The 25,447-nt window shown below is 49.7% G+C and overlaps 3 protein-coding genes across 3 annotated transcripts in view; 1 reads left to right on the forward strand and 2 right to left on the reverse strand.

The window, feature by feature from the left end:
- The window catches only part of klhl18 (kelch-like family member 18), an 11,131-nt gene extending 4,305 nt beyond the window's left edge, over positions 1-6,826 (reverse strand). The window contains exons 1-6 of the mRNA XM_079219322.1: positions 6,664-6,826; positions 6,055-6,185; positions 5,839-5,979; positions 5,038-5,236; positions 3,818-3,978; positions 191-327 (exon numbers count right to left, since the gene is read on the reverse strand). Coding sequence (XP_079075448.1) covers positions 191-327; positions 3,818-3,978; positions 5,038-5,236; positions 5,839-5,979; positions 6,055-6,185; positions 6,664-6,792 — 898 coding nt within the window. The 5' untranslated portion in view covers positions 6,793-6,826. The remainder of the gene's footprint in view (positions 1-190; positions 328-3,817; positions 3,979-5,037; positions 5,237-5,838; positions 5,980-6,054; positions 6,186-6,663) is intronic.
- Positions 6,827-7,790: 964 nt separating this feature from the next.
- On the reverse strand, positions 7,791-16,829 carry afg3l2 (AFG3-like AAA ATPase 2). Its single transcript, XM_079214133.1, has 18 exons — positions 16,713-16,829; positions 16,260-16,356; positions 15,898-15,966; positions 15,629-15,687; positions 15,350-15,430; positions 15,118-15,270; positions 14,859-14,933; positions 14,202-14,326; positions 13,698-13,971; positions 13,317-13,454; positions 13,057-13,210; positions 12,594-12,701; positions 12,121-12,246; positions 11,922-12,032; positions 11,318-11,433; positions 11,036-11,236; positions 9,266-9,460; positions 7,791-9,143 (listed from the first exon to the last, which is right to left on the reverse strand). Exons 1-18 carry the CDS (start codon positions 16,785-16,787, stop codon positions 8,907-8,909), a joined length of 2,394 nt encoding a protein of 797 aa, XP_079070259.1. The 5' UTR covers positions 16,788-16,829; the 3' UTR covers positions 7,791-8,906.
- A 1,775-nt stretch (positions 16,830-18,604) lies between these two features.
- On the forward strand, positions 18,605-25,418 carry fastk (Fas-activated serine/threonine kinase). The gene is made up of 11 exons (XM_079217294.1): positions 18,605-18,721; positions 19,897-20,647; positions 20,853-21,171; positions 21,349-21,536; positions 21,634-21,782; positions 21,982-22,198; positions 23,023-23,182; positions 23,399-23,490; positions 23,593-24,226; positions 24,304-24,418; positions 24,504-25,418. The coding sequence occupies exons 2-11, from the start codon at positions 19,939-19,941 to the stop codon at positions 24,588-24,590; spliced, it is 2,670 nt and encodes an 889-aa protein (XP_079073420.1). The 5' UTR covers positions 18,605-18,721; positions 19,897-19,938; the 3' UTR covers positions 24,591-25,418.
- Positions 25,419-25,447: the final 29 nt, after the last annotated feature.

A 25,447-nucleotide genomic window follows, 5' to 3' on the forward strand; every position in this document is an offset into this window, starting at 1 on the left:
CAAAATGAAGATGCAACTATGATTAATTCAACTTATCAGATAATAATCGCTCCTTGCAGCCTCAGACAGGTGTGTCCAGACATACAGACAGGTGTGTTCAGACAGACAGACAGGTGTGTACAGACAGACAGACAGGTGTGTTCAGACAGACAGACAGGTGTTTAAACAGACAGACAGGTGATATGCGTACCTGAGCTGTTGAGGCCTCCCACAGCATAGATGAGTCCTGTGATGGACGTGCAGCACCTCTGTCTGGTCTTGAAGGCGGGCAGGTGAGGACGACGTTCCGGCATCAGGTGGAAATCTTTAGCTTCATCGACCAGATCTCTTGTGAAGGAAACAGGAAACACAGCAGTCAAGAGTCAAGGAGCAGAGACAAGAGACAAGGAGCAGAGACAAGAGTCAAGAAGCAGAGACAAGAAGCAGAGACAAGAGTCAAGGAGCAGAGACAAGAGTCAAGGAGCAGAGACAAGAGTCAAGGAGCAGAGACAAGAAGCAGAGACAAGAGTCAAGGAGCAGAGACAAGAGACAAGGAGCAGAGACAAGAAGCAGAGACAAGAGTCAAGGAGCAGAGACAAGAGACAAGGAGCAGAGACAAGAGACAAGGAGCAGAGACAAGAAGCAGAGACAAGAGTCAAGGAGCAGAGACAAGAGTCAAGAAGCAGAGACAAGAGTCAAGGAGCAGAGACAAGAGTCAAGGAGCAGAGACAAGAGTCAAGGAGCAGAGACAAGAGTCAAGAAGCAGAGACAAGATACAAGAGTCAGGAAGCAGAGACACGAGTCAAGAAGCAGAGACAAGAGACAAGAGTCAAGGAGCAGATACAAGAGTCAAGAAGCAGAGACAAGAGACAAGAAGCAGAGACAAGAGACAAGAGTCAAGGAGCAGATACAAGAGTCAAGAAGCAGAGACAAGAGACAAGAAGCAGAGACAAGAGACAAGAGTCAGGAAGCAGAGACAAGATACAAGAGTCAGGAAGCAGGGACACGAGTCAAGAGTCAAGAAGCAGAGACAAGAGTCAGGAAGCACAGACAAGAAGCAGAGACAAGAGTCAAGGAGCAGAGACAAGAGTCAAGGAGCAGAGACAAGAGTCAAGGAGCAGAGACAAGAGTCAAGGAGAAGAGACAAGAAGCAGAGACAAGAGTCAAGAGTCAAGGAGCAGAGACAAGAGTCAAGGAGCAGAGACAAGAGTCAAGGAGCAGAGACAAGAGTCAAGAAGCAGAGACAAGAGACAAGGAGCAGAGACAAGGAGCAGAGACAAGAGTCAAGGAGCAGAGACAAGAGTCAAGGAGCAGATACAAGAAGCAGAGACAAGAGACAAGAGTCAAGGAGCAGAGACAAGAAGCAGAGACAAGAGTCAAGAGTCAAGGAGCAGAGACAAGAGTCAATGAGCAGAGACAAGAGTCAAGAAGCAGAGACAAGAGTCAAGGAGCAGAGACAAGAGACAAGGAGCAGAGACAAGAAGCAGAGACAAGAGTCAAGGAGCAGAGACAAGAGTCAAGGAGCAGAGACAAGAGTCAAGGAGCAGAGACAAGAGTCAAGGAGCAGAGACAAGAAGCAGAGACAAGAGACAAGAGTCAGGAAGCAGAGCCAAGAGACAAGGAGCAGAGACAAGAAGCAGAGACAAGAGTCAAGGAGCAGAGACAAGAGACAAGGAGCAGAGACAAGAGTCAAGGAGCAGAGACAAGAGACAAGGAGCAGAGACAAGAGTCAAGAAGCAGAGACAAGAGACAAGAAGCAGAGACAAGAGTCAAGGAGCAGAGACAAAAGACAAGGAGCAGAGTCAAGAAGCAGAGACAAGAGTCAAGAAGCAGAGACAAGAGTCAAGGAGCAGAGACAAGAGTCAAGGAGCAGAGACAAGAGTCAAGAATCAGAGAGAAGAGTCAAGAAGCAGAGACAAGAGACAAGAGTCAGGAAGCAGAGACAAGATACAAGAGTCAGGAAGCAGAGACAAGATACAAGAGTCAAGAAGCAAAGACACAAGTCAAGAGTCAAGGAGCAGAGACAAGAGTCAGGAAGCAGAGACAAGATACAAGAGTCAAGAAGCAAAGACACAAGTCAAGAGTCAAGGAGCAGAGACAAGAGTCAGGAAGCAGAGACAAGATACAAGAGTCAAGAAGCAAAGACACAAGTCAAGAGTCAAGAAGCAGAGACAAGAGTCAAGAAGCAGAGACAAGAGTCAAGAAGCAAAGACAAGAGGCAGGAAGCAGAGACAAGAGTCAGGAAGCAGAGACAAAATACAAGAGACAAGAAGCAGAGACAAGAAGAGTCAAGAAGCGGCAGGGTTGACAATCAACCCAAAGAAATGTTTAGAAGCCCAGAGAGAGGTTGAGTATTTGGGCTATGTGATTGGCTTGGGTAAGATCAAACCTCAAGTGGGGAAGGTTGATGCCATTCAGGCATTCCCTGTTCCAACCACCAAGAAGAAGGTGAAAAGTTTCATTGGCCTGGTAGGGTGGTACAGGAAGTTCATTCCCCACTTTGCAGAGCGTTCACTGGTGTTGAACAACCTAACAAGAGCCTCAGCACCTAGCAAAGTACACTGGACCAATGAGTGTGACCGAGCTTTCACGGAGCTCAAAAGCTCCATCTGCTCCAATGCCGTTGTGAACAGTCCTGACTTTGACAAGCCTTTCACCCTGCAAACAGACGCCTCAGGAGTGGGCCTAGGTGGGGTGCTGCAGGAAGTGGACGGGGATATGAAGCCAGTTGTGTTCCTCAGTCGCAAGCTTAAAGACAGAGAGACAAGGTATTCTACTGTTGAAAAAGAGTGTCTGGCAATGAAGTAAGCCATTGACGCACTCCGATACTACCTCCTAAGATGACACTTCAGTCTGGAGACTGATCATCGTGCCCTCCAGTGGTTGCATCAGATGAAGGATGCCAACATGCGCATTGCTGGATGGTATCTGGCTCTGCAGCCATATAACTTTACAGTCCACTATAGGTCGGGGAAGACAAATACTGTGGCTGACTGTTTGTCTCGAGTACATGAAGTGTAAGGAACCATGTCCTCGCAGGAGAGGGGGGAGGAAATATTACGAAGACCCTCCATTACCCTTCACTTACATGATTGGAGTATAAACTGTTTCCTCGTGCGTGGTCAAAGATGCAACGTGTTCAAGTAATTTACCTCTCTTGTGTCTCCTTCCCAGGGTGTTCCGTCTAAAAGAGTCCCTGGTGTGCCTGAGCACCAATTTATGCCAAGTGATAATTAGTACAGGGGGGTTGTGTTTTGATGTAAAGTTGATTTCCCTCTTTCAGGCTTTATATGATCTCTAGGGTGACGTGTGGCACCACTAGGGATCATGCAGACTATTGATCCTAGGGGATAGGAAAGTGTATAAATGTATGTATTAGGGTATAGGTAAATGTGTGTTCAGGGGAGGGGCAGAGTTACCTGTACTGTGGTGGGGTCGAGGGCCTAATCAGTAGCAGGCTATATAAGCTGCCGCATGCCATAGAGTTGGGTCCATTGCTGCTGGGACCCCACGCTGCTGTGGTACACTATGACTGTCCTGTTTGTCCTTAATGTTGGTGAAATAAACACCTGGTTGGCCACCATGTAAACTTCTGTGTCGAGCTTCCTGCTTCCGAAATCCAGCCGCTATATGGCCATCCTAACAAGTGGCAGGAGTATTTGTAAACCTAACGCAGGGAGCAGCTAGGTCTCTGGGGTAGAAAGAGGTCTCTAGGGTAGAAAGATGTCTCTGGGGTAGAAAGAGATCTCTGGGGTAGAAAGAGGTCTCTGGGGTAGAAAGAGGTCTCTAGGGCATGAGCAGCACATACCTGTACATGGGAGCAGAGGTTTTGTCTCACCTGCATTTATGGCAGCAGCGGACCAGATCCTCCTGCTGGACTCTGTCCGACAGGAACTGAGGTCGGCACAGAGGAAGTCTGATCTTTGACAGCAGCTCCGGCAGCACCGACTCCCTCAGGTCCTGGTCCTGATGAACCCAGGCCAGCACAGCCTCGAACACCTGCACAGGTACAACACACCCAGCAAGCCTCAAACATCTGCATAGGTACAACACACTCTGTATGCCTCAAACACCTGCACAGGTACAACACACCCAGCATGCCCCAAACACCTGCACGTATTAGATAGGGGTGGGGAAAAAAAATCGATTCAGCATAGTATCGCGATACTTTGCGTGGCGAAATTGTATCAATACACGGAAGCCAAGTATCAGTTTTTTATTATATAAATTACAAACTTTTTGGTCCAAAATCAATTGCTTTTTCAGTCCACTAGATGGTGTTATTTTCTGGTGAGGTCAGCAGAGGTCCCGGATCAACGGGAAAGAATTTAGAAATGCGCTGTACGTCTTGACTTCCTGTCACTCGTAGCGCTGCTGCTCGCACAGCTGTTGCTCGACACACGGGGAAACACTCGTGACACTGCGCCGGTCAAAGACATAAAAAAAGCATGAATCAAACCGGCTGCTGGTGCTCTAGTAGCGCTGGAAGCGGCCGCCATTCAGACGCACTTCCTGGTGAATTCGGTGAAATTTACCGAGCTGTGTGCGCCTACGGATAATATTATGAACCCAGACACGAGGGCGTTTGATGTTCCGGCATTTTTGGGATTTCCACAACAAGTATATAGCAGAACTAGTGGTTATTTCCATGGTGGATGGCGTAAATGAAAACTGTTTACACGCACAGAGATAAGCCCCGCCTCCTCTCCGGCGCAAATGACGCGACTATGTAGACTGTAATACAAACTGTAATACAAGCAGTTCAGTTCGTCAAGTGCAACATTTATGACATGTTGCTCAGTTTGTCTGCTTGACAATCACATTTTGCTGCAATAAAAATGATTAAAGTGAGATGAACAGACTGAAAACTTTATCTTATTAGATCAAATATGTTGACAAAGTTTTCATTTGGGGACAATTTGCAGTTGGAAAAAAGGAAATAAATTGCAATACTCAACATATCGCAGTATCGTGATAGTATCGAATCGTGGGACCTCTGGTGATTCCCACCCCTGGTATTAGACAGGTATGTCTCTCTCGTGGCTTCAGGTGTCTCACCTGTTCCTCTGCTTTGATGTTGAGCTCGTCGCAGCCCACCAGCTCCAGCAACTCCTCCGGCCTCAGACACAGAAACTCCTCGGACACGGACACCTCCACAAAGTGCTGATGCAGGAAGCTGTTGGCCGAGTCGTACAGAGTCGTGCACATCATGGTCTCTGCAAACTGTCGCACGCCCAGACAGTTCTTAGGATGTAACCTGAGCACCATGGACCAGCAGACAGACAGGTCAGCAGTCATTAATTAATCCAAATGTCATTATTAGATTCATGTGCGGTGGCGAGTCAGAGCAGAGCAGAGTGAACTGAGTGTGTGCGGTGGCGAGTCAGAGAAGAGTGAACTGAGCGTGTGCGGTGGCGAGTCAGAGAAGAGTGAACTGAGCGTGTGCGGTGGCGAGTCAGAGAAGAGTGAACTGAGCGTGTGCGGTGGCGAGTCAGAGTAGAGTGAACTGAGTGTGTGCGGTGGCGAGTCAGAGAAGAGTGAACTGAGCGTGTGCGGTGGCGAGTCAGAGCAGAGCAGAGTGAACTGAGCGTGTGCGGTGGCGAGTCAGAGAAGAGTGAACTGAGCGTGTGCGGTGGCGAGGCAGAGCAGAGCAGAGTGAACTGAGCGTGTGCGGTGGCGAGTCAGAGTGAACTGAGCGTGTGCGGTGGCGAGGCAGAGCAGAGTGAACTGAGCGTGTGCGGTGGCGAGGCAGAGCAGAGTGAACTGAGCGTGTGCGATGGCGAGGCAGAGTGAACTGAGCACGTGCGGTGGCGAATCAGAGTAGAGTGAACTGAGCATGTGCGGTGGCGAGGCACTCACCTCTCCTGCAGGAAGGAGCAGCAGGCGTCTTTAACGTTCTGCAGCTGCAGGAAGCTGGAGCCAATCAGAAGAGACTGCACGTTCTGCTGGTCGATGGCAACATGGCCGCTGTACGCAAAGTTGATCAGAGCCTCCAGAGCGCTGCAGGGAGACGGGCACTGGTTAGACTGGGGAACCTGCACTGGTCTCAGAATGGTGCGTCTGGTCTCCGGTTACCTGGGGTCCATGCCCTGCATCAGGATCTCGTCCTGCTTACACTCCACCATGTCCATGGTGAACATGGCGTGGAAGTATGGGATGGAGGCCGCCAGCACGATGCGGTGGGCGCTGAACTTATGGTCCCCGACCTGCGGGACCAGAACCGTGAGGGGAGGGGCTCTCACCTGTAAGCTGTACAGGTGAGAGCCCTCTTGTACTGTACAGCTTACAGGTGAGATCCCTGTACAGCTGTACAGGGATCTCACCTGTGAATACAGTGAGTATTAGTACTTGTACTGCAGTACTTGAAGGGAACATCAGTGAGTATTAGTACTTGTACTGCAGTACTTGAATGTAACGTCAGTGAGTATTAGTACTTGTACTGCAGTAAAGGGTCTATATACTTGAAGGTATCACTCCGCCGCGTCGCGGAGGCAGAAAGTAGGACCCCCTCTGAACACTTTTACAGACCGGAAACACCTGCAGCCGTCTCCTCTGTGGTCTCCATGACAACATGACGGCTCTCAGGGGGTCAAAGGTCATCTGAGCTAGAAGCCTCCGGCTGTTAGCTTGTTATTAGCATCTAGCTAGCAGGCTAACTCCGGCCTCGAGCGTCGCCGCGTTTACCTTGAGCGTGACGTCACAGAGCTTCCCCTGACGTCGGATCTCCTCCATGACGCCATAGCCTCGTGCCGGCAGGTCGTGCACCGAGAAGTGAACCAGATCCTCGAGCTCTTCGCAGAGAACGTCTCCCATCGTCAGCAGGGCGCAGCGGACTGAGCCCAGCAAGCCGCCGTACAGGCATCCGGTCCCACCTTCACAATAAAAGACCCTGTCGAACTGTTAAGAGAACGTAACCTTTTCTAACTGTGTTTAAATGTTTTTCGCCGTTTATTATTGACAATTTATGAAATTGTACATTTACTATTGTTGAATAAATAATTATTAGAAATACATTAAAAAAAGTTTAACACTTCCTATAATACCTGATGAAAATGGGGAAAAATAGAATGGTAAACACTTCCGCTTTGGTGTTAGCCTTCAAAATAAAAGTTTATAAAAAATGTTTTCGATATTTATAAATCACAAATCTCTGCAAAAACTAAATCCCAATATCGGAAGCGGCTCTTACATGTTTCTGTTCATTAGTAAAAAGTGATGATTGCAGCGCCATCACTTCCATACGTCACATCTCATAATGAAGGTTTTATGTGCACTTTTGTATTACTCATTTATTTACAGTTCTCTGATTTAGCTCTTTTGAATTCTGAATGTTGAAGAGTTAAATGTTTAGACTAAATCTGTAAAATGCAACTAAAACAATTATTGATGAACTAGTAATACTATTGACGCTGCATTAAAAACCTGCAGTTTCCTACATTTTACCTCTATGTCCTTTTGTTTACACCACAGCCAGCTAACACCCAACCAATTCTACTAACACTATACCAGTTCAGCTAAAACCCAACCAATTCTACTAACGCCCAACCAGTTCAGCTAAAACCCAACCAGTTCAACTAACACCCAACCAGTTCAACTAACACCCAACCAGTTCAACTAACACCCAGCTCTGGTCGTGGGCTCTTCAGTAAAAGTACTAATACCACAGTGTAGAAATACTCTGCTTTCAAAAAGCCTCGTAACAACATGTACTTCATAGCAGCAGTAAACATTCATAATGCAGAACAGGATCATAACTGTAGTTATTGATGAGGTCATCACACGTTTGATCTGGAAGATGTTAAATGTCTTTATTTGTTGAACACAAACTTCAAATAATTTCATCTAAAACAATCTAATAATTTACTTTGTCCTCGTAAATGGTTTAAAAAAAAGCTTTCATTGAGCTTTAAATGGATTATTGATTTATTGTTCTGCCTTTATTCAAATGATTAAAACATCTGACTCATGAACACATGTACACATTATAGATATGACACATCCTGTTGCAATAACTGATCAATAACTGATCAATAACTCAAAGCTGCTTTAATCCACCTCGTGCTAAAGTTAGCTTTCATGTTAGCATTCAGTTACCAAAGTGATGAAGACAGAACGTCATCTGGTTCTCAGGAGAACTCCCCGAGTCCACGACAACTCTAATTGAGAAGCCGACTGAGTCCACATCTAGAACCTTAGGCAGGGTTCTACAGCACTAGAAGCCAGAGGAATGTTCTAGAGCCCAATAAGGGTTCTTTAGTTCAGAACTTTATCCATGAAACCAAACGGTAATCAATGAGGTTCTGCTGGTTTACAAGACTGGTTGTAAAAGGCCCAGACCACCAAACCCACAGAACGAGCGGCGACGCAGCTGACCAACCAGAAGACGTTCTGCGGCTGCATGAGGAAGTACCTCTCCCTACCAGCAGGTGGCGGCAGTCTGGTTCCTCAGACAGTCATCTGACCGGGTTCTAGGAGTCAGAGCTGGTTCTACTTTACTCAATGAGCAGGTTCTACTTTACTCAATGAGCGGGTTCTAGATGGTTCTGGCTGAGGAGGAACTGTTCTGTCTGCAGCACCGTGTTCTGCTGCTCAGAGGTCACGTCTGAGATCGGATCTGGAGCTCACAGCGGATTGGTGGTTTGTCCATGTGACGTGTTGTTGTTATGACTGCTGTTGTTGTGACTGCTGTTGTTGTTGTGACTGATAGAATATATTGATTAACGGCCCTGCTGCTCCTGATGAAGGAATCTCATGACATTTGTTACAACTCAAGAGTTTATAAGCTCCGTGTGATGGTTCCACAAGGTTCTAGAACCCTGAGGAGTCACCTGGCAGGTGCAGAACCTTAGTGATCAACGTTCTGCTGAGGGAGTGGATGATATCTGAGATACATGTGCGAGTGGTGGGTCAGAACCCGTCCCAGGGTTCTAGAAAGGCATCCCTCCAGAGATCTGCCGGGCCACCTGGTCCTCCGGGCTCTCCTCCTGGTTCCTCTCCTGGTTCCAGTCCTTCAGGCCCTCCGGCAGCGAGGTGTCCTCGTCCAGGCCTCCGGTTCCCTCCACAAAGTCCTCGTACGTCGACTTTTCTGCGAACGGACGTTGACCCAGCAGCTCCACCATGTCGCTCTTATCCAGAACCTCCTTCTCCAGCAGCCGCAGCGCCACCTGCAGAACCACAGGTGGTCAGAACCCAGAACACCAGAAGAAGAAGCACCTAGAACCGCCACCGTAGAACCGGTCCCCTTTCTCCCACATGCATCTAGAACAAAGAAAGGGGTCTCCGGTACCTTCTCCACCTCCGGCTTCTTGTCACTCAGCAGGCAGTGGGTTCTCTGGTGCGCCTCTGCGATGAGGAGTCGGACCTCGGAGTCGATGAGCCGAGCCGTGGCTTCGCTGTACGGCTTCTCCAGAACCATCTCGCCCTGCCGGGGGAGGTCGAAGGACACCTGGCCGACCTTGGCATTCATCCCGAACTGCACGATCTGCAGCAAAAACCAGGAGGTCACCCAGGACCAGGAACCGGGACAATGAACCAGAACCAGGGTGGCCTGTGTGTAGGTGCTCTGTGTGATCCCTGACCTGTGTGGTGCTCTGTGTTAGGGCTGTCCGGTATACCGGTTCAACCGGTATACCGGACAGACACCCGGTTTCAAATTTCCATACGGTATGAATTTTTCATATACCGTCATACCGGTACATATCCGTAACAACTGTTGTCGCTCTTCAGCAGGCATCAAAATATATTGTTCACAGCTGAAGGCGCAGCGGTCTGAGCTACTTACGTGTCATGGTTCTAACTTTAGTCTTTAGCCATGGTTATTACTTTAGTCATCGTTGTAACTTTAGTCACGGCTGTAACTTTAGTCACGGCTGTAACTTTAGTCACGGCTGTAACTTTAGTCACGGACTCACAGCTGTAACTTTAGTCATGTTATAACTTTAGTCATGGTTATAACTTTAGTCATGTTCTAACTTTAGTCATGTTCTAACTTTAGTCATAATTATAACTTTAGTCTTTAGTCATGGTTATAACTTTAGTCATGGTTGTAACTTTAGTCATAGTTGTAACTTTAGTCATAGTTGTAACTTTAGTCTTTAGTCATAGTTGTAACTTTAGTCATAGTTGTAACTTTAGTCTTTTGTCATAGTTATAACTTTAGTCATAGTTGTAACTTTAGTCATGGTTGTAACTTTAGTCATGGTTGTAACTTTAGTCATAGTTGTAACTTTAGTCTTTTGTCATAGTTATAACTTTAGTCATAGTTATAACTTTAGTCTTTTGTCATAGTTGTAACTTTAGTCATAGTTGTAACTTTAGTCATGGTTGTAACTTTAGTCTTTTGTCATAGTTGTAACTTTAGTCATGGTTGTAACTTTAGTCATGGTTGTAACTTTAGTCTTTTGTCATAGTTGTAACTTTAGTGATGGTTGTAACTTTAGTCATGGTTGTAACTTTAGTCATAGTTGTAACTTTAGTCATGGTTGTAACTTTAGTCATGGTTGTAGCTTTAGTCTTTAGTCATGGTTGTAACTTTAGTCATGGTTGTAACTTTAGTCATGGTTGTAACTTTAGTCTTTAGTCATGGTTGTAACTTTAGTCATGGTTGTAACTTTATAACAACAACTAATAACCCAGAACTAACGCTCTTCAACAGGTAAAACATCACAACAACAGTTTGTGACACATAAACAATTTGTAACACTAATAATTGTACATTTATAAAATTATACCGCCGAACTGCATGCTGGGTACAGCTCACCCACGATCACAACAAGAAGAAACTTCGTCACAGGAAGAGCTGTCTGTCTCTTCCTGTTTTTTTCCACCTACATTCCCCTGGGTCCTAAGGCCCTCCAGTTTAGCTTCCTAACCCTCTATGTACCAACTACAAACAGCTGCTCACCACTCGCAACAGCTGTTTAGTTGGCCGGCGGTCCTTTTCGGCGTCAATAAATGAATGTGTTTACTAAAAAAAAAATACTGTGATATACCGTGAAACCGCAAGAATCTTACAAAATACCGTGATATGCCTGCCCTACTTTACGTGAGCTCTGACCTGTGCGTAGGCGCTCTGCGTAACCTTTCGGAGGTCGTCCTGGGCTCCGGTGGTGATTCGTCCGAAGAAGATCTCCTCGGAGACCCGGCCTCCCAGAGTCATACACATGCGGTCCAGCAGCTGCTCTGTGGTGTACAGGTACTGCTCTCTGGGGAGGTACTGAGCGTACCCCAGACCCTTCCCTCTGGGGATGATGGACACCTGCACAGGTAACAACATCCTTTGTCACACCTGACTGCAGCTGAGGCTCAAGGGTAATACAGTAACATGATGAAGCGTGACCTTCAGCAGCGGGTCGGCGTGCTCCAGGAACCAGCCGGCCACGGCGTGCCCCGCCTCGTGGAACGCCACCGTCTTCTTCTCCTCCGGCTGCAGGACCTGAGTCTTCTTCTCCAGACCTGCAACACAGACCTGGTCACCGGCGGGACTCTGGAGGAACCAGGTTCCTCAGCAGAACCTCGGGACTCTGGAGGAACCAGGTTCCTCAACAGAACCCCAGACTCAGTTATTGATCCTTATTGAATGGTAACGATCACAGAATAAATCAAGTTTTCTCCTCCAATATCCCGTAAAACATCAGGACATCATGGCTGAGGAAGGAGAAAAAGAAAAGCAGAATAAGAACCAGAAGAACAAAAAGGAGAAGAAGCAGAAGAAGGAGGAGAAGTAGAAGAAGAGCGCTACTCAAAGCTCAAACAATCATTAATGTAAGGAATGTTACATCTTCCTCTTCATCACCCCCCCATTATTGTGTTTACACATTGGCTCTCTGAACAACAATGAACTAATGACCTGGCTCCTGATTGGTCATAACCGGTTCCTCTACCAGCCAATAGGACCGCTCATGTGTGCTAGTGCCGTTAGCTCACGTTAGCTCAGCGCTCACCTCCGATCACCCTCTCGATGGCCTGCTCAAAGTGTTTGGGGTTGATGGCGTCTGAAAGGTGGCGAGCGGCGATCAGAGCCGCCTCGTTACAGACGTTGGCGATGTCGGCACCTGACAGACAGAGAGCAGGGAGAGGAAACCCAGTGAGCCGGAGGGCCGGCGGTCTGACGGAGGGGACATCATCACGCTGCGCCTTTACCTGAGAACCCAGGTGTGAGGGCGGCCATCTTCCTGGCCAGAGCCTCTTTGTCCAAGTCCACCTCCATCTTCAGAGGACGCAGGTGGACTTTAAAGATGGACGCTCGACCTTTAATATCAGGATGTCCTGAGACACAGAGAGACTTCCTGTTATTGTTCTAATGTTTCAATAAGAGACTTCTTATTATTGTTCTATCCTGTTCCCCACCTCTATCCTCTTGGTTCCCCACCTCTATCCTCTTGGCTCCTCTTGGCTCCCCACCGCTATCCTCCCCACCTCTATCCTCTTGGCTCCCCACCCGTCTCCCCCACCTCTATCCTTTTGGCTCCCCACCTCTATCCTCTTGGCTCCCCACCCGTCTCCCCCACCTCTATCCTCTTGGCTCCCCACCTCTATCCTCTTGGCTTCCCACCTCCTCTTCAACCGGTTCAGATTCACAACAGAACCCTAGCAGAACCTTAAAGCTCGCTCACCAATGTAGATCTGTCTGTCGAAACGTCCGGGTCTCATCAGAGCCGGGTCTAGGATGTCCGGTCTGTTGGTTCCTGCTAGAACCACGACGTTGGTGGCCGTGCTGAAGCCTAGAGCAGAGAGAGGAGACCACATGACCGTTCATCAGGACACATCTTAAACCTTATTATTCATGACTGTTGCCAGCTTGTGGTTTTTAAACCAACCAGTGAACAGGAAGTGACCGTATCTGAACTGAGGAGTGACGTAGAGACCTGTCAATCACCTAATAACCCCGCCCCAAAGGAAACCATGCTTTATGGGGAGACTAACGATCAGCACCAGAGGCGGGACAAAGACAACACAGTAAGTTTTCACGATTCTCAGACTGAAACTAGACAGTTCGGTCTTATGTGTTCATGAAGGATGCAAACAGAGGAGGAGGAGGAGGAGGAGAAGGAGAAGAAGAAGAGCTGCATCACCCACCGTCCATCTCCACCAGCAGCTGGTTCAGCGTGTTCTCCTGCTCGCTCTGGCCGCCAAAGTTTCCTCGTCCTCTCTTCCGTCCCACGGCATCGATCTCGTCGATGAAGAGGATGCAGGGAGCGTTCTTCCTCGCCATGACGAACAGATCTCTGACCTGACAGGAAGTGACATCACAATGAGGTCAAAGGTCAACCCAATGTTGATCCAGCAGAATGAGTTTAAATGAAGGACCTGCGTGTGCGTGCGTGTGTCTCTCTCACCCTGGCTGGACCGACCCCCACAAACATCTCCAGGAACTCTGACCCGTTGACGGTGATAAACGGCACGTTGGCCTCGCCCGCCGTCGCTTTGGCCAGAAGAGTCTTTCCTGTTCCTGGAGGACCCGTCAAGATGGCTCCCTGCACACGAGACCACAATCAAGGGAGGTCCTGGTCCCCAACCTGTCCTTAGAGGTCCACCTTGGGGGACCTGGACCCCGTCCTCACCTTGGGGGATCTGGACCCCGTCCTCACCTTGGGGGATCTGGACCCCGCCCTCACCTTGGGGGATCTGGAACCCGCCCTCACCTTGGGGGATCTGGACCCCGACCTCACCTTGGGGGATCTGGACCCCGACCTCACCTTGGGGGATCTGGACCTCACCTTGGGGATCTTGGCGCCCAGGTCCTCGTACTGTTTGGGGTTCTTCAGGAAGTTGACGAACTCCATGATCTCCAGCTTGGCCTCCTCACAGCCGGCCACGTCCTTGAACTTCACGTCGATCTGATCCTTCAGGATCTTCGCCGTGGTCTCGCTGACGCTGAACAGACCCCCCATCCCACGGCCGGGCCGCCCCGCCCCCGCCGGGCCGCGCCGCAGCATGAACAGCAGGAAGCCAATGATGAGCACCGTGGGGAGCATGCTCAGTAGGAAGGTGCTGAGGAGGAAGGAACCATTAGAAGCCAATGATGAGCACCGTGGGGAGCATGCTCAGTAGGAAGGTGCTGAGGAGGAAGGAACCATTAGAGGAGAAACCAGGTTGAAACCAGCGCCGTACGGGGAATACAACGTTCTGGTAGATGTCAGTAGAGTTCAGTAGATGTCAGTAGAGTTCAGTAGATGTCGGTCGATGTCGGTAGAGCTCGGTAGGAATGCGACATTACTCACCCGTCACTCTCTGTGGAATAAACCACCGGCAGTCTGTTCTCTCCCTCGATGCCGAGCTCGTACTGAGCAGTCTCCAGATTCCTCTCAAACGTGTCCACGCTGCCGATGTTGAACCACACGTACTGCTGAAAGCAGATTTCATACACATTCTGACCAATGCTTTTCCATGACCAAACATTTTGTGAGAAAATGTAGTATTTAAACGAACAATGAGAATACAAAGCATGCAGTAAACCTTAAATGACACAAATGAATGAGACAATAGTTTGATTAAAAGAATAAACATTTATATAGATGCCTGTATGTATGCCTGCTTATATTTTGAGCGTCTTTCTTTTAAAAGCATATTCATTATTTCAAACTCAGCGTAAATGAACGACATGAACACATTTCCATGACTTTTACAAAACCTTTTTTTTTTCCCTCAAGGACTTTTCCAGGCCTGGAAATAACCATTTTAAAATTCCATGACTTTGAACCGTGTGAAAGAGACGAGGATACACTGAGCCTCCTGCTTTAGAGGACGCTTTGAGCAGGGACTAAATCTACGTGAGGTTCTCGTCTGGTGAGGCTGAATGGGCTCAGATGTTAATACAGAAGGAAATGGCCTCGAAATAGGTCAAGTAAAAAAAGACACGTTGTTTGTGTGTAACTCACTGCGTCCATTGGCGTCTTCCCCGGAGAGAAGACCACTTTGACGTAGCGCTTGTTGACCACCTCTAACCGGTCCACCTGGTGAGCAAAACAAGCACCTGTTAAATACTGCTCCATAACAATGTACTTTAAAAGATTATACGAGTTATGGTGTTATCAAGGTCCTATAAACAAGTTTAAAAATGGATTAATGAAGCACATTTAGATTGATCAACAATGTGAAGACCTCTAACAGGTCAACAGGTGAGCAGGTCCTCCTCACCACTCCTTTGGACAGGTAGTTGTTGACAAAGTCCTTCCAGGTGACTTCTCGTCCTCCGTCCCTAAAGAAGAAGTAATAGGTGACGGTGGTCCAGAACGCTGCTCCGCTCAGGAAGAACATCCGGAACTCTTTATCGTCCCAGGGAATGTCGCCCTGAAACAAACAACACCTCCATGAGCTTCACTCCACCAGGTGAGCTCAGGCGAGAGCTGAGCACCACTGAGACACTGACCTTCTGGAGACGGCTGGACCAGTGGGACTCCTCCCTGTTGCCTCCTCTTTCTCGTTCTCGTTTTCCTCCTCCTCCTCCTCCTCCTCCTGCTCCTCCTCCTGCTCCTCCTGCTCCTCCTCCTGCTCCTCCTCCTCCTCCTGCTCCTGCTCCTCCTCCTCCTCCTGCTCCTCCTCCTGCTCCTCCTGCTGCTGCTGCTGCTCTTCCTGCTGCTGCTGCTCCTGCTCCAGCACTTTCTGCTCCTCCTCCTCCTCCTCCTCCTCCTCCTCCTCCTCCTTCTGCTCCTCCAGCTCCTCCTGCTTCCCTCTCAGAAGATCTCTGAGCGTTGGCAGGTTTGGGCTCTGAGAATAGAACAGACAATAATCCATCAGGAAACAGTCAATGACAGTCGTAGATGTTGGTAGAGTTCGGTAGAGATTGGTAGAGTTCAGTAGGCGCTGGTCGAGATTGGTAGAGTTCGGTAGAAGTCGATAGAGATTGGTAGAGTTCGGTAGAAGTCGATAGAGATTGGTAGAGTTCGGTAGAGATTGGTAGGCGTCAGTAAATTCTACCTTTGGTTGCTGCTTCGGCGTCACTGTTTTTTGGAGTTTTCTGACTTCCTGGAAAATATTTCTCAAAACCTGAAAAAACAAAAACACATCAGAATCAGAAACCGTTCATTGACCAGGAATGTTTACACAAACGATGAATCTTTCTTGGCGGAAGGTGCATAACTGTACTGAACAAGTTTGTACATCTTTACTTGTGAAGATCCTTCGGCCCTCGACCGTCACAACGAAATGTTTAATTCTGAACTTGACCGAAACCCGAGTCCAACCCTAAAACCAGTCTGAGCCACACTGAACAAACATCCTGAAGATCTGAAATGCAACCTGGTCCTCTCAATGACCCCAACCAGCAGACGGTCCTGTACCTTTGGGGGGTCTGGAGCTCAGCCGCCTGTAGGCTCCCAGCAGGTCACTCAGGCTCCGCCCCCGCTCTACCTGTGCTGCAGCGCTCCAACACGTCACCTGACATGCAGGAAGTAGATGGAATACAGAACAGTCACATGACAATGTACTGAGAGCTGCAACTGAGGTTTTCTTGTGTTTATCTGACAGGTCCGATGAGGTCGCAGATGTTTTTCTGAATGCAACTAAATAGTCCGTTACATTAAAGTAATTAAAATCAATGAAAAGAATATCCATTCTGATATTATCTCAGGAAAGTGTCAGGACTTGTGAAACCCCTAAGTGACAGCTCCATGCAGCAGGTGCCCACTACTCCTGGTCCAGGTCACTGCGAAACGTCCCACAGGTGACTTTACCTGACGTAACACCTGCGGGGTCACGGAAACACGTCATTATGTCGTCACGTCATCACTTACGAGCCGGGCCGCTGCGTCGGGGCCGCGCAGCAGCCGGGAGGTGCGCGTGCACAGCCGCAGGTAGCGGTGAGCCATGCTGCTGCTCTGCGTCTCTCTACGCGCGGGTCAGGAGCGATGTTTGTGTTGCTTGACCGCTCTGGTCCGCCATCTTTACTCTGTTCCGCCTCCTCTTCTTCTTCTTCTCGGCGTTTAATGGCGACGGGCAAACAGCTTCATGGCGCATTAGCGCCCCCAGCGGCCCGGAGGGTGAAGGAAGGATCCGTCTCGATATTCATCTTGGTGAAGGGGCCACATGCCGCCATGTTGATCTTAAGTGGGCCGGACCAGTAACATCACAGTAATATCATCATAACGCATACATAACCACAATATTATATATGTGTTATCATTGGTGAAGGTTTTCGGATGATAAACCCTATTGTAAGGTCTTTCTACAATAAACTAGAAACATAAAGACTATTGGCTCTCCTCTGCAGATTTCCTCCTTGTGACGCCACTTTCATGATGTCTTGCAACACAATGCCTCCTGGTGAGAAATACAGTGAAATGTCCCAAAACGTTATCCTCCATTTGCAGCTTTACTTTCACCCTGAATTTCATCACAACGCTTGTTTTTCCTCCCGATCCTTGATGGTGCCCCGTCTGTACCCCACTGACAGCACAGGTCCAGTCCACTATGACCCGGTCCAGTCCACTCCACCTGGTCCAGTCCACTCTGACCCGGTACAGTCCACTATGACCCGGTCCAGTGCTTCTACGAGAGGCTAACAATGTAATTGTCTGTAGTGTCTGTCATGGTATCAACTCAAGGAACTCCTCGGTGGCGCCAAAGTCTCATCAACACCAGAATGAATACGACCAGTTGAGCAACATCTCTAGTAATGTCAGCTCTCTCATCGATTGAAACTGAAAATGCTACAAATTACTTTACTTTATGTTTCTTTTGGCTCCAGATCTGCTGAAAGTAAGGTACTATGAGCTCTCTAGTGGGGTAATATGGTACTATAAACTACGTAGTGGGGTAATATGGTACTATAAACTCTCTAGTGAGGTAATATGGTACTATACGATCTCTAGTGGGGTAATATGGTACTATAAACTATGTAGTGGGGTAATATGGTACTATGAGCCCTCTAGTGGGGTAATATGGTACTATGAGCCCTCTAGTGGGGTAATATGGTACTATGAGCTCTCTAGTGGGGTAATATGGTACTATAAGCTATGTAGTGGGGTAATATGGTGCTATAAACTCTCTAGTGAGGTAATATGGTACTATGAGCTCTCTAGTGGGGTAATATGGTACTATGAGCTCTCTAGTGGGGTAATATGGTACTATAAACTACGTAGTGGGGTAATATGGTACTATAAGATCTCTAGTGGGGTAATATGGTACTATAAGCTCTCTAGTGGGGTAATATGGTACTATAAACTACGTAGTGGGGTAATATGGTACTATAAACTCTCTAGTGAGGTAATATGGTACTATACGATCTCTAGTGGGGTAATATGGTACTATAAACTATGTAGTGGGGTAATATGGTACTATAAACTCTCTAGTGAGGTAATATGGTACTATACGATCTCTAGTGGGATAATATGGTACTATAAACTATGTAGTGGGGTAATATGGTACTATGAGCTCAAAAAGTAATGGAAGTGATAAACGTAATACAATCAGTGACAACGTATTTATTGACAGTGATGCAATTAAATGTTCCTCGTGATATTAATATGTGATATTATATCTAATAAAGATGTTCGCACCACAAAGAGAGAACCACCCTTGATGCTGTGCTTCGGTGTGAAACACAGGGTTCCTCCAGGGGGCAGCAGCGCGCCGACACTGCGTGGAGTCTGCTGCAATTGAGCCAGAGAAGAAGAAGAAGAAGATGGCGTCTGTGTGGAGGAATGAAGCGGCTGACCGCTGACTGCTTCACTGGCGAACCCGCACTCTCAGCGGCCTCAGGTGTTTCAGCAGAGCGGAGCTGCCGGTGTGACTGAGCTATGAGGTAAACACACACCGGGTACAGTCGCTTTATTACCCGGTTATACCCAGTTACACGACTGCGAGAAGGGCACACTGATGCTAACAGGCTAACCGATCAGCTGGTGGAGGGTCGGAGCTGACTGCTCGTTATGGTTAGTTTAGTCTGTAGCTAGTTATGGTTAATTTAGTCTGTAGCTAGTTATGGTTAGTTTAGTCTGTAGCTAGTTATGATTAGTTTAGTCTGTAGCTTGTTATGGTTAGTTTAGTCTGTAGATAGTTATGGTTAGTTTAGTCTGTAGCTTGTTATGGTTAGTTTAGTCTGTAGCTAGTTATGGTTAGTTTAGTCTGTAGCTAGTAATGGTTAGTTTAGTCTGTAGATAGTTATGGTTAGTTTAGTCTGTAGATAGTTATGGTTAGTTTAGTCTGTAGCTTGTTATGGTTAGTTTAGTCTGTAGATTTTTCTTCTTACTGTTTTACTACTGTTTATTGTTATTTGTTGTTTTATTTATATTACTTTTTTACTATGTGTCTCTATTGTGTGCAAGGCTGCTGTATTTCCGCAATTTCCCCACTGAGGGACTAATAAAGGATTATCTTATCTTAGATAGTTATGGTTAGTTTAGTCTGTAGCTAGTTATGGTTAGTCTAGTCTGTAGCTAGTTATGGTTAGTTTAGTCTGTAGCTTGTAATGGTTAGTTTAGTCTGTAGCTTGTAATGGTTAGTTTAGCCTGTAGCATCAGTTAGGATGTTTTAAACTTAGTTTAGCCTGTAGCAGTTTCTCCCAGTTGTGAATCCTCTGATGTTCTATTGGTAGCCGGGCTGAAGACACTTATCAGCGTCCTGATTAACCAGATAAATAAAGGCACCACATGAACGTCATCGTATTATCTGTGAATACTTTATTAACCGGCTTTATAAATATGCTAATTAGATGCTAATGCTAGCATGTTGTGCAGCTGTCTGGTTAAGGTGGCAGGAGGAAGGACAGGAAGTAAGACAGGTGAGCAGGAAGTAAGACAGGTGGACAGGAAATTAAAATTGTAATGATGTATTCTAAGTTAACCAGGTTCATGATTATTTTATTCTGACAAAACAATATCTCCCTTTTGAAAATCAGTGATTTTTACATTTGTTTATTCTCAGATGAAAATGCAGGTTCATTCTGTGGGTTGTTAATATCTCTTCCTCCTCCTGCAGGAGTAGTGTGCTGTTGCCTCCAGGCGTCCTGGCTGTTGGACTATGCTGTGTTTGTCCACTGGGTGGCGCCTCCTGAGCCGAGCTCCCCACCCCGCCTCCCAGTCAGTCAGCATGTATGCCACCCGCCTCTACAGCAGCGCAGGGGGGGCAGGAGGCGGGGTCAAACCGGGCCGGCGGGCGGGGCTGGTGCTCGAGGCCGCCAACGCCCCTCCCCCCCAGCACCTCCCCTACCCGCTGTACCAGGGCCGCCCTGACGCCGCCCGGGGAGCGCACTTCCACTACTCCGCCCACCTGGCCCCGCCTGTGCTGCCCCACCACTATCAGCACCACGCCCACTTCCACGCGTACGGAGGCGGAGCCCCGGCCGGGGGGGGCGCCCCCAGCAGCAAGAAGAAGACGTGGAACTTCATCCACGAGAAGATGAGCTACGACACGTTCTTCACCATGAAGCGTCTGATCGAGCGCTCGCGGCGCCCCGACGAGGTTCTGCGCTGGGTCACCCAGAACCCCGCCAAGATCTCCCACAACCACTACCCCGTCGCCCTGCAGAAGATCGGCCAGCTGCTGCAGGCCACGCCCCCGCCGCGAGGAGGAGGAGGAGGAGAAGAAGGAGGAGGAGGAAGAAGAAGAGGAGGACGAGAGATCCTGGAGCATCAGGACTTCCACACGCTTTGCGACGCCATCGTCAGCGACTGCAGCAAGTTCGACAACTTCAGCATCGTGAACTGCCTGTACGCCGTGGCCGCGCTCGGTGAGTCGGCGTTCATTTTCACTCCACAGGTGCGGTGTGCACTGATCCACGGCACAGTAGATAAACGCAGAGAGGAAGTAGACCTGTCATGTGACCAGTGCGAGGCTCGAGTTGGTCTCGTCGGTGCCTCCTGAGGGGCGACTCGGGAACTGAACTGGTCCGAAGTGGTCTAAAGTCTGGATAACAGTGTTTGTGGTCTCTGCAGGTCTCCCCAGTGACTCTCAGGTGGTCCAGGTGCTGGAGGCAGAGTCCCAGTCCAGACTGAACCAGTTCAACCAGAAGGACGTGTCCATGGTGTTCAGCTCCAGCATGAAGCTGCACATGGGCAGCCAGCACCCGCTGACCGAGGCCTGCCTGGCCGGCCTGGAGAAGAACCTGGAGCGAGAGCGCCACCCGCAGACGCTGTTCCTGCTGCTCTCGTACTACAGGCTCAAGTGGCGATCGCTGCAGCCACAGGACCCTGCCGCTGCACTGGGGGGCGCTAGCACCGCGCCGCCAAACCCCGAACAACTGCTCGCCAACAGGTGAGGCGACACGGCTGGCCAGGTCGATCCATTTCACCTTAAAGGTACATTACTGTGACCTCGGCAAGGTCTTCTAGTGGCGCTCTAAGAGGATCACTAAGGGCTTTAAGACGATCACTAAGGGCTTTAAGACGATCACTAAGGGCTTTAAGACGATCACGCCCCGTGTCTCTTCAGGAAAATCCTGCGTCTGGTGAAACACACCCTGGCGAGTGTGAGTGGCGTCCGTGACCAGGAGATGGCGCTGCTGGACGAGATGCTGGCAGCGTGCGTCCGGGAGGCGAGCAACAAGAGTCTGGAGTTGATCTTCAGCTCTCACCTGTTCTACCAGAACCGGCAGGAGAAGTTCATCAGCAGCCTGGCAGGTGAGGACCCCTCAGACCTGACCCCACCTCAGACGAGCAGGGTTGACCCTGAACCCACCTCTGGAAACACATATTGATGTGAGTTGCTCTCTGACAGAGGAGTTGCCGAAGAAGCTGGACAGCATCACCCCGTACACGATGGCGCTGATTGCCAAATACATCGCCCGCCATCGCCTGCGAGAGACCCGGCTGCTCGACACCATTGCAGACTTCCTGGTGAAGAAGGTGGAGTACCTGGACAGTAAGGTGAGGACCGGGGGTCATTGGGTCTCTGGTAGGGCTGGGCGGTATGGCCAAAGATTCACATCACGGTATTTTGTAAGATTCTGGTGGTTTAACGGTATATCACCGTATTTTTTTCAGGTAAACACATTCATTCATTGAACCGGTATACCGCACAGCCCTGGTCTCGGCGTCCAGCACTGCAGTGTGTTTGTGTCCTCAGGTGATCCAGAAGCTGGTGTTCCCATTCAGCCGGATGAGCTACCGGCCGGCCGGCGAGCAGCAGTTCTTCTCCCGGCTGGAGGAGGTCGTGGAGCTGAAGGCGCTCAGCTCGCCGCTCGCCACCGTCAACATCCTCATGTCGCTGTTCCAGCTCGGGCACTTCCCCGGACCGGTGCTGCACCGGGTCTTCTCCTCCGCCTTCATCAGCAACGTCACCAGTCAGTACCAGAACACCACCAGTACGACTCCACACAACCAGAACACCACCAGTACGACTCCACACAACCAGAACACCACCAGTATGACTCCACACAACCAGAACACCACCAGAACACCACCAGTGCGACTCCACACCACCAGTACAACTCCACACAACCAGAACACCACCAGTACGACTCCACACAACCAGAACACCACCAGTATGACTCCACACAACCAGAACACCACCAGTGCGACTCCACACAACCAGAACACCACCAGTACGACTCCACACAACCAGAACACCACCAGTATGACTCCACACAACCAGAACACCACCAGTATGACTCCACACAACCAGAACACCACCAGAACACCACCAGTGCGACTCCACACCACCAGTACAACTCCACACAACCAGAACACCACCAGTACGACTCCACACAACCAGAACACCACCAGTATGACTCCACACAACCAGAACACCACCAGTGCGACTCCACACAACCAGAACACCACCAGTACGACTCCACACAACCAGAACACCACCAGTATGACTCCACACAACCAGAACACCACCAGTATGACTCCACACAACCAGAACACCACCAGTACGACTCCACACAACCAGAACACCACCAGTACGACTCCACACAACCAGAACACCACCAGTACGACTCCACACAACCAGAACACCACCAGTATGACTCCACACAACCAGAACACCACCAGTATGACTCCACACAACCAGAACACCACCAGTATGACTCCACAGTACCAGAACACCACCAGTATGACTCCACAGTACCAGAACACCACCACTAATGGTCAGTGGTTTCCACAGACAGCCCGTATGCGCTGATCGTCCGTCGGTACCTCTCCTTGCTGGACGCCGCGGTGGAGCTGGAGTACCGAGACTACACCGGGCCGCGGCTGCAAGACGCACACAAGGTGCTGATGTTCGACCACGCCCTGACCGCCGACGAGGCCAACCGCAAGTACAGGTAACACGCCTCGCCCGCGCACGGGCAACACGCCTCGCCCGCGCACGGGCAACACGCCTCGCCCGCGCATGGGTAACACGCCTCGCCCGCGCATGGGTAACACACAGGTAACACGCCTCACCTGCGTACAGGTAACCCTCATATACACACCCATCAGGCTTACTGGGTTCCTCTGGCCTGGGACTGGGTCTTCTGATCCTGTTGTTCTCCTCTCAGTTATAAAGGTCTGGTGGCTGAGGCTCTGCGGCAGCTGGTTGGGGAACAGAACTACAAACAGGATGAAGTACTGGCCCCGGGATACTACACAGGTACTCCACGCACAGTACTTACTCCACACAGGGTACTCCACACAAGGTACTCCACACAGGGTACTTCAGTCTGTGTTCTGATGATCTCCTGTTGGCCTCCAGACTTCGTGCTGTGGATGGACTCCTCTGGCCGGGTTCTCCCCATCAGAACCGGTCTGGACCCCTCTGGCCTGGTTCTCCCCATGGTTCCTCCAGCAGCTGATGATTCAGTGGCCGTGGTGACTTCAGAGTTCCAGAAGTTCTCTCCGTTTGCGGCGCTGGAGGAAGGAGCCGAGCCGCCGGTCGGTGACGCGCTGGGCGGGGCCACGGAGCCCAGGTCCTTCCTGCTTCACCACATCCGCGGCGCTGCGGGGGCCATGCCGGCCCAAGGGCCCGGCACCAATGGAGCCCCTTACGGGCCCTACTACGTCCCTGCAGCAGAGTTCTACTCCGGTCTGGCAAAGGAGCACTCGTTGGAGAGCCAGGACAGCTCCACGCTCAGCAGCCCCCCCTCCGATGGCCTGGCCTCCGTCGGGGCCCAGGGACCCCCAGGGGCCACGGCCCCCGACTCGCTCTTCCAGTTTTCCATCGGGAAGATCCTGGAGGACGAGGGAGGGCCCCCGGAGGGCCCGCGTACCGACAGCGAGCTGCCGGGGTTCTACGAGGGCGTAACGTATTCTCAGGGGCCCGATAGAGGGGCCCCCCCCAACAGACCCGACGCTGACAACCCCCCGACAGACCAGAGGCCGATCAGGAGGTCAGTCCGGCTCACAGTAAACCTGGTGGAGCCCAGACCCGGGTCCCGGTGTGTAACAAGGTTCTGTGTCTCTGCAGGGTCATCATGTCCGTCAATGACAAGTGGCACTACTGCCACAACTCCGAGGTCCTGGTCGGGTCTCGAGCCATGAGGGACCGACACCTGAGGCTGCTGGGATACGTCATCCTCCAGGTCGGGCCCAACGGCTCACCCAGTACTGCTCGGCCCGCTAGCCCGTTTACCGGTTTGTGATGTGACCCTTCTTGTCCCCTCCCAGTTGCCGTACCACGAGCTGGAGAAGCTGAGCGGCATCGAGGAGGTGAAGCAGTACCTGCACCAGAAGCTGCTTGACGTCCCGCTATGACGCTGCGTGTGCGTGTGGTCTCACGGCTGCTTCGTGTCTGAATCATATGAATCCTGGTTCAGATAACAGCTCTGTGATCTCTGATCATCAATGATTCAGCCGACGGACAGACAGACATCGTTGTAGCCGAACTGAGCAGGTGGACTCCAACTCCCATCAGGCTGTGCGGCTTCTTAAAGGGCCGGCTGTTGCTTTACAACTCAGCCATAAGTTTTCAGATTTCTCTCGTGTTCCATAAACCCTGTTCAGCTTTCAGTGGCTCTAACAGACGGCTCTTCACTCCTCAAGGCCTCGACTCAACAACTGGAACCAGAAAATGAAACGTTTTCCCAAAGATTCAGTGCAAAGGAACGTCTTTAGAACCTGTTCTGCAGCTGAGCTGGTTAGCGTTAGCGGGTCAGGGTTAGCTGGTTAGCGTTAGCTGAGCTGCAGCTGGCGGTGCCTTCAGGCTCTTTAACTAAAGAACGAGATTCAAACTAATATCATTAAACATGTTATATCGGGTCGGTGGTTCTGGAATCTACTGGAGGAACAAACACTTTCTGGGGTTTATGGGTAAAGGGTCCCTTTTTTATAAAGTTTGGTAACCATGAAGATGCATGTGCAGGACTCTGGTTTTCGGGGTATTGCTGTTTTATAAATCCAGACGAAGCTGTGAGAGCAGGGGCTGATGGGTAATGTAGTTACCGTGGCAAGACGGTGGGCGTGCCAACGGTCGCTGTGAGGGTGAATGTCAAAGGTCAGATTATTTATTTATCAGGAACGTTTGAGGGGAAAGATTGTTTATATTCTATAAATCTATTCATGCAAATGTCTATAAAACCTGAAACTCAAACTGTGTCGTGTTTATTGATGAT

Source organism: Taurulus bubalis, assembly GCF_910589615.1.
Source record: "Taurulus bubalis genome assembly, chromosome: 1".
NCBI classification, from domain to species: Eukaryota; Metazoa; Chordata; class Actinopteri; order Perciformes; family Cottidae; genus Taurulus; species Taurulus bubalis.

Excerpts from the sequence above, each read along its gene's own strand:
- afg3l2 (XM_079214133.1), bottom strand. The coding sequence starts at position 16,787 with ATGGCTCACCGCTACCTGCGGCTGTGCACGCGCACCTCCCGGCTGCTG. Across the intron at positions 15,967-16,259 it reads GAGCTCCAGACCCCCCAAAG|GTTTTGAGAAATATTTTCCA; the intron begins GTACAGGACCGT and ends TTGTTTTTTCAG. Across the intron at positions 13,211-13,316 it reads TGGGGGTCGGTCCAGCCAGG|GTCAGAGATCTGTTCGTCAT; the intron begins GTGAGAGAGACA and ends ACTTCCTGTCAG.
- fastk (XM_079217294.1), top strand. The coding sequence starts at position 19,939 with ATGCTGTGTTTGTCCACTGGGTGGCGCCTCCTGAGCCGAGCTCCCCAC. Across the intron at positions 23,491-23,592 it reads GGCCCCGGGATACTACACAG|ACTTCGTGCTGTGGATGGAC; the intron begins GTACTCCACGCA and ends GTTGGCCTCCAG. Across the intron at positions 24,419-24,503 it reads TGGGATACGTCATCCTCCAG|TTGCCGTACCACGAGCTGGA; the intron begins GTCGGGCCCAAC and ends GTCCCCTCCCAG.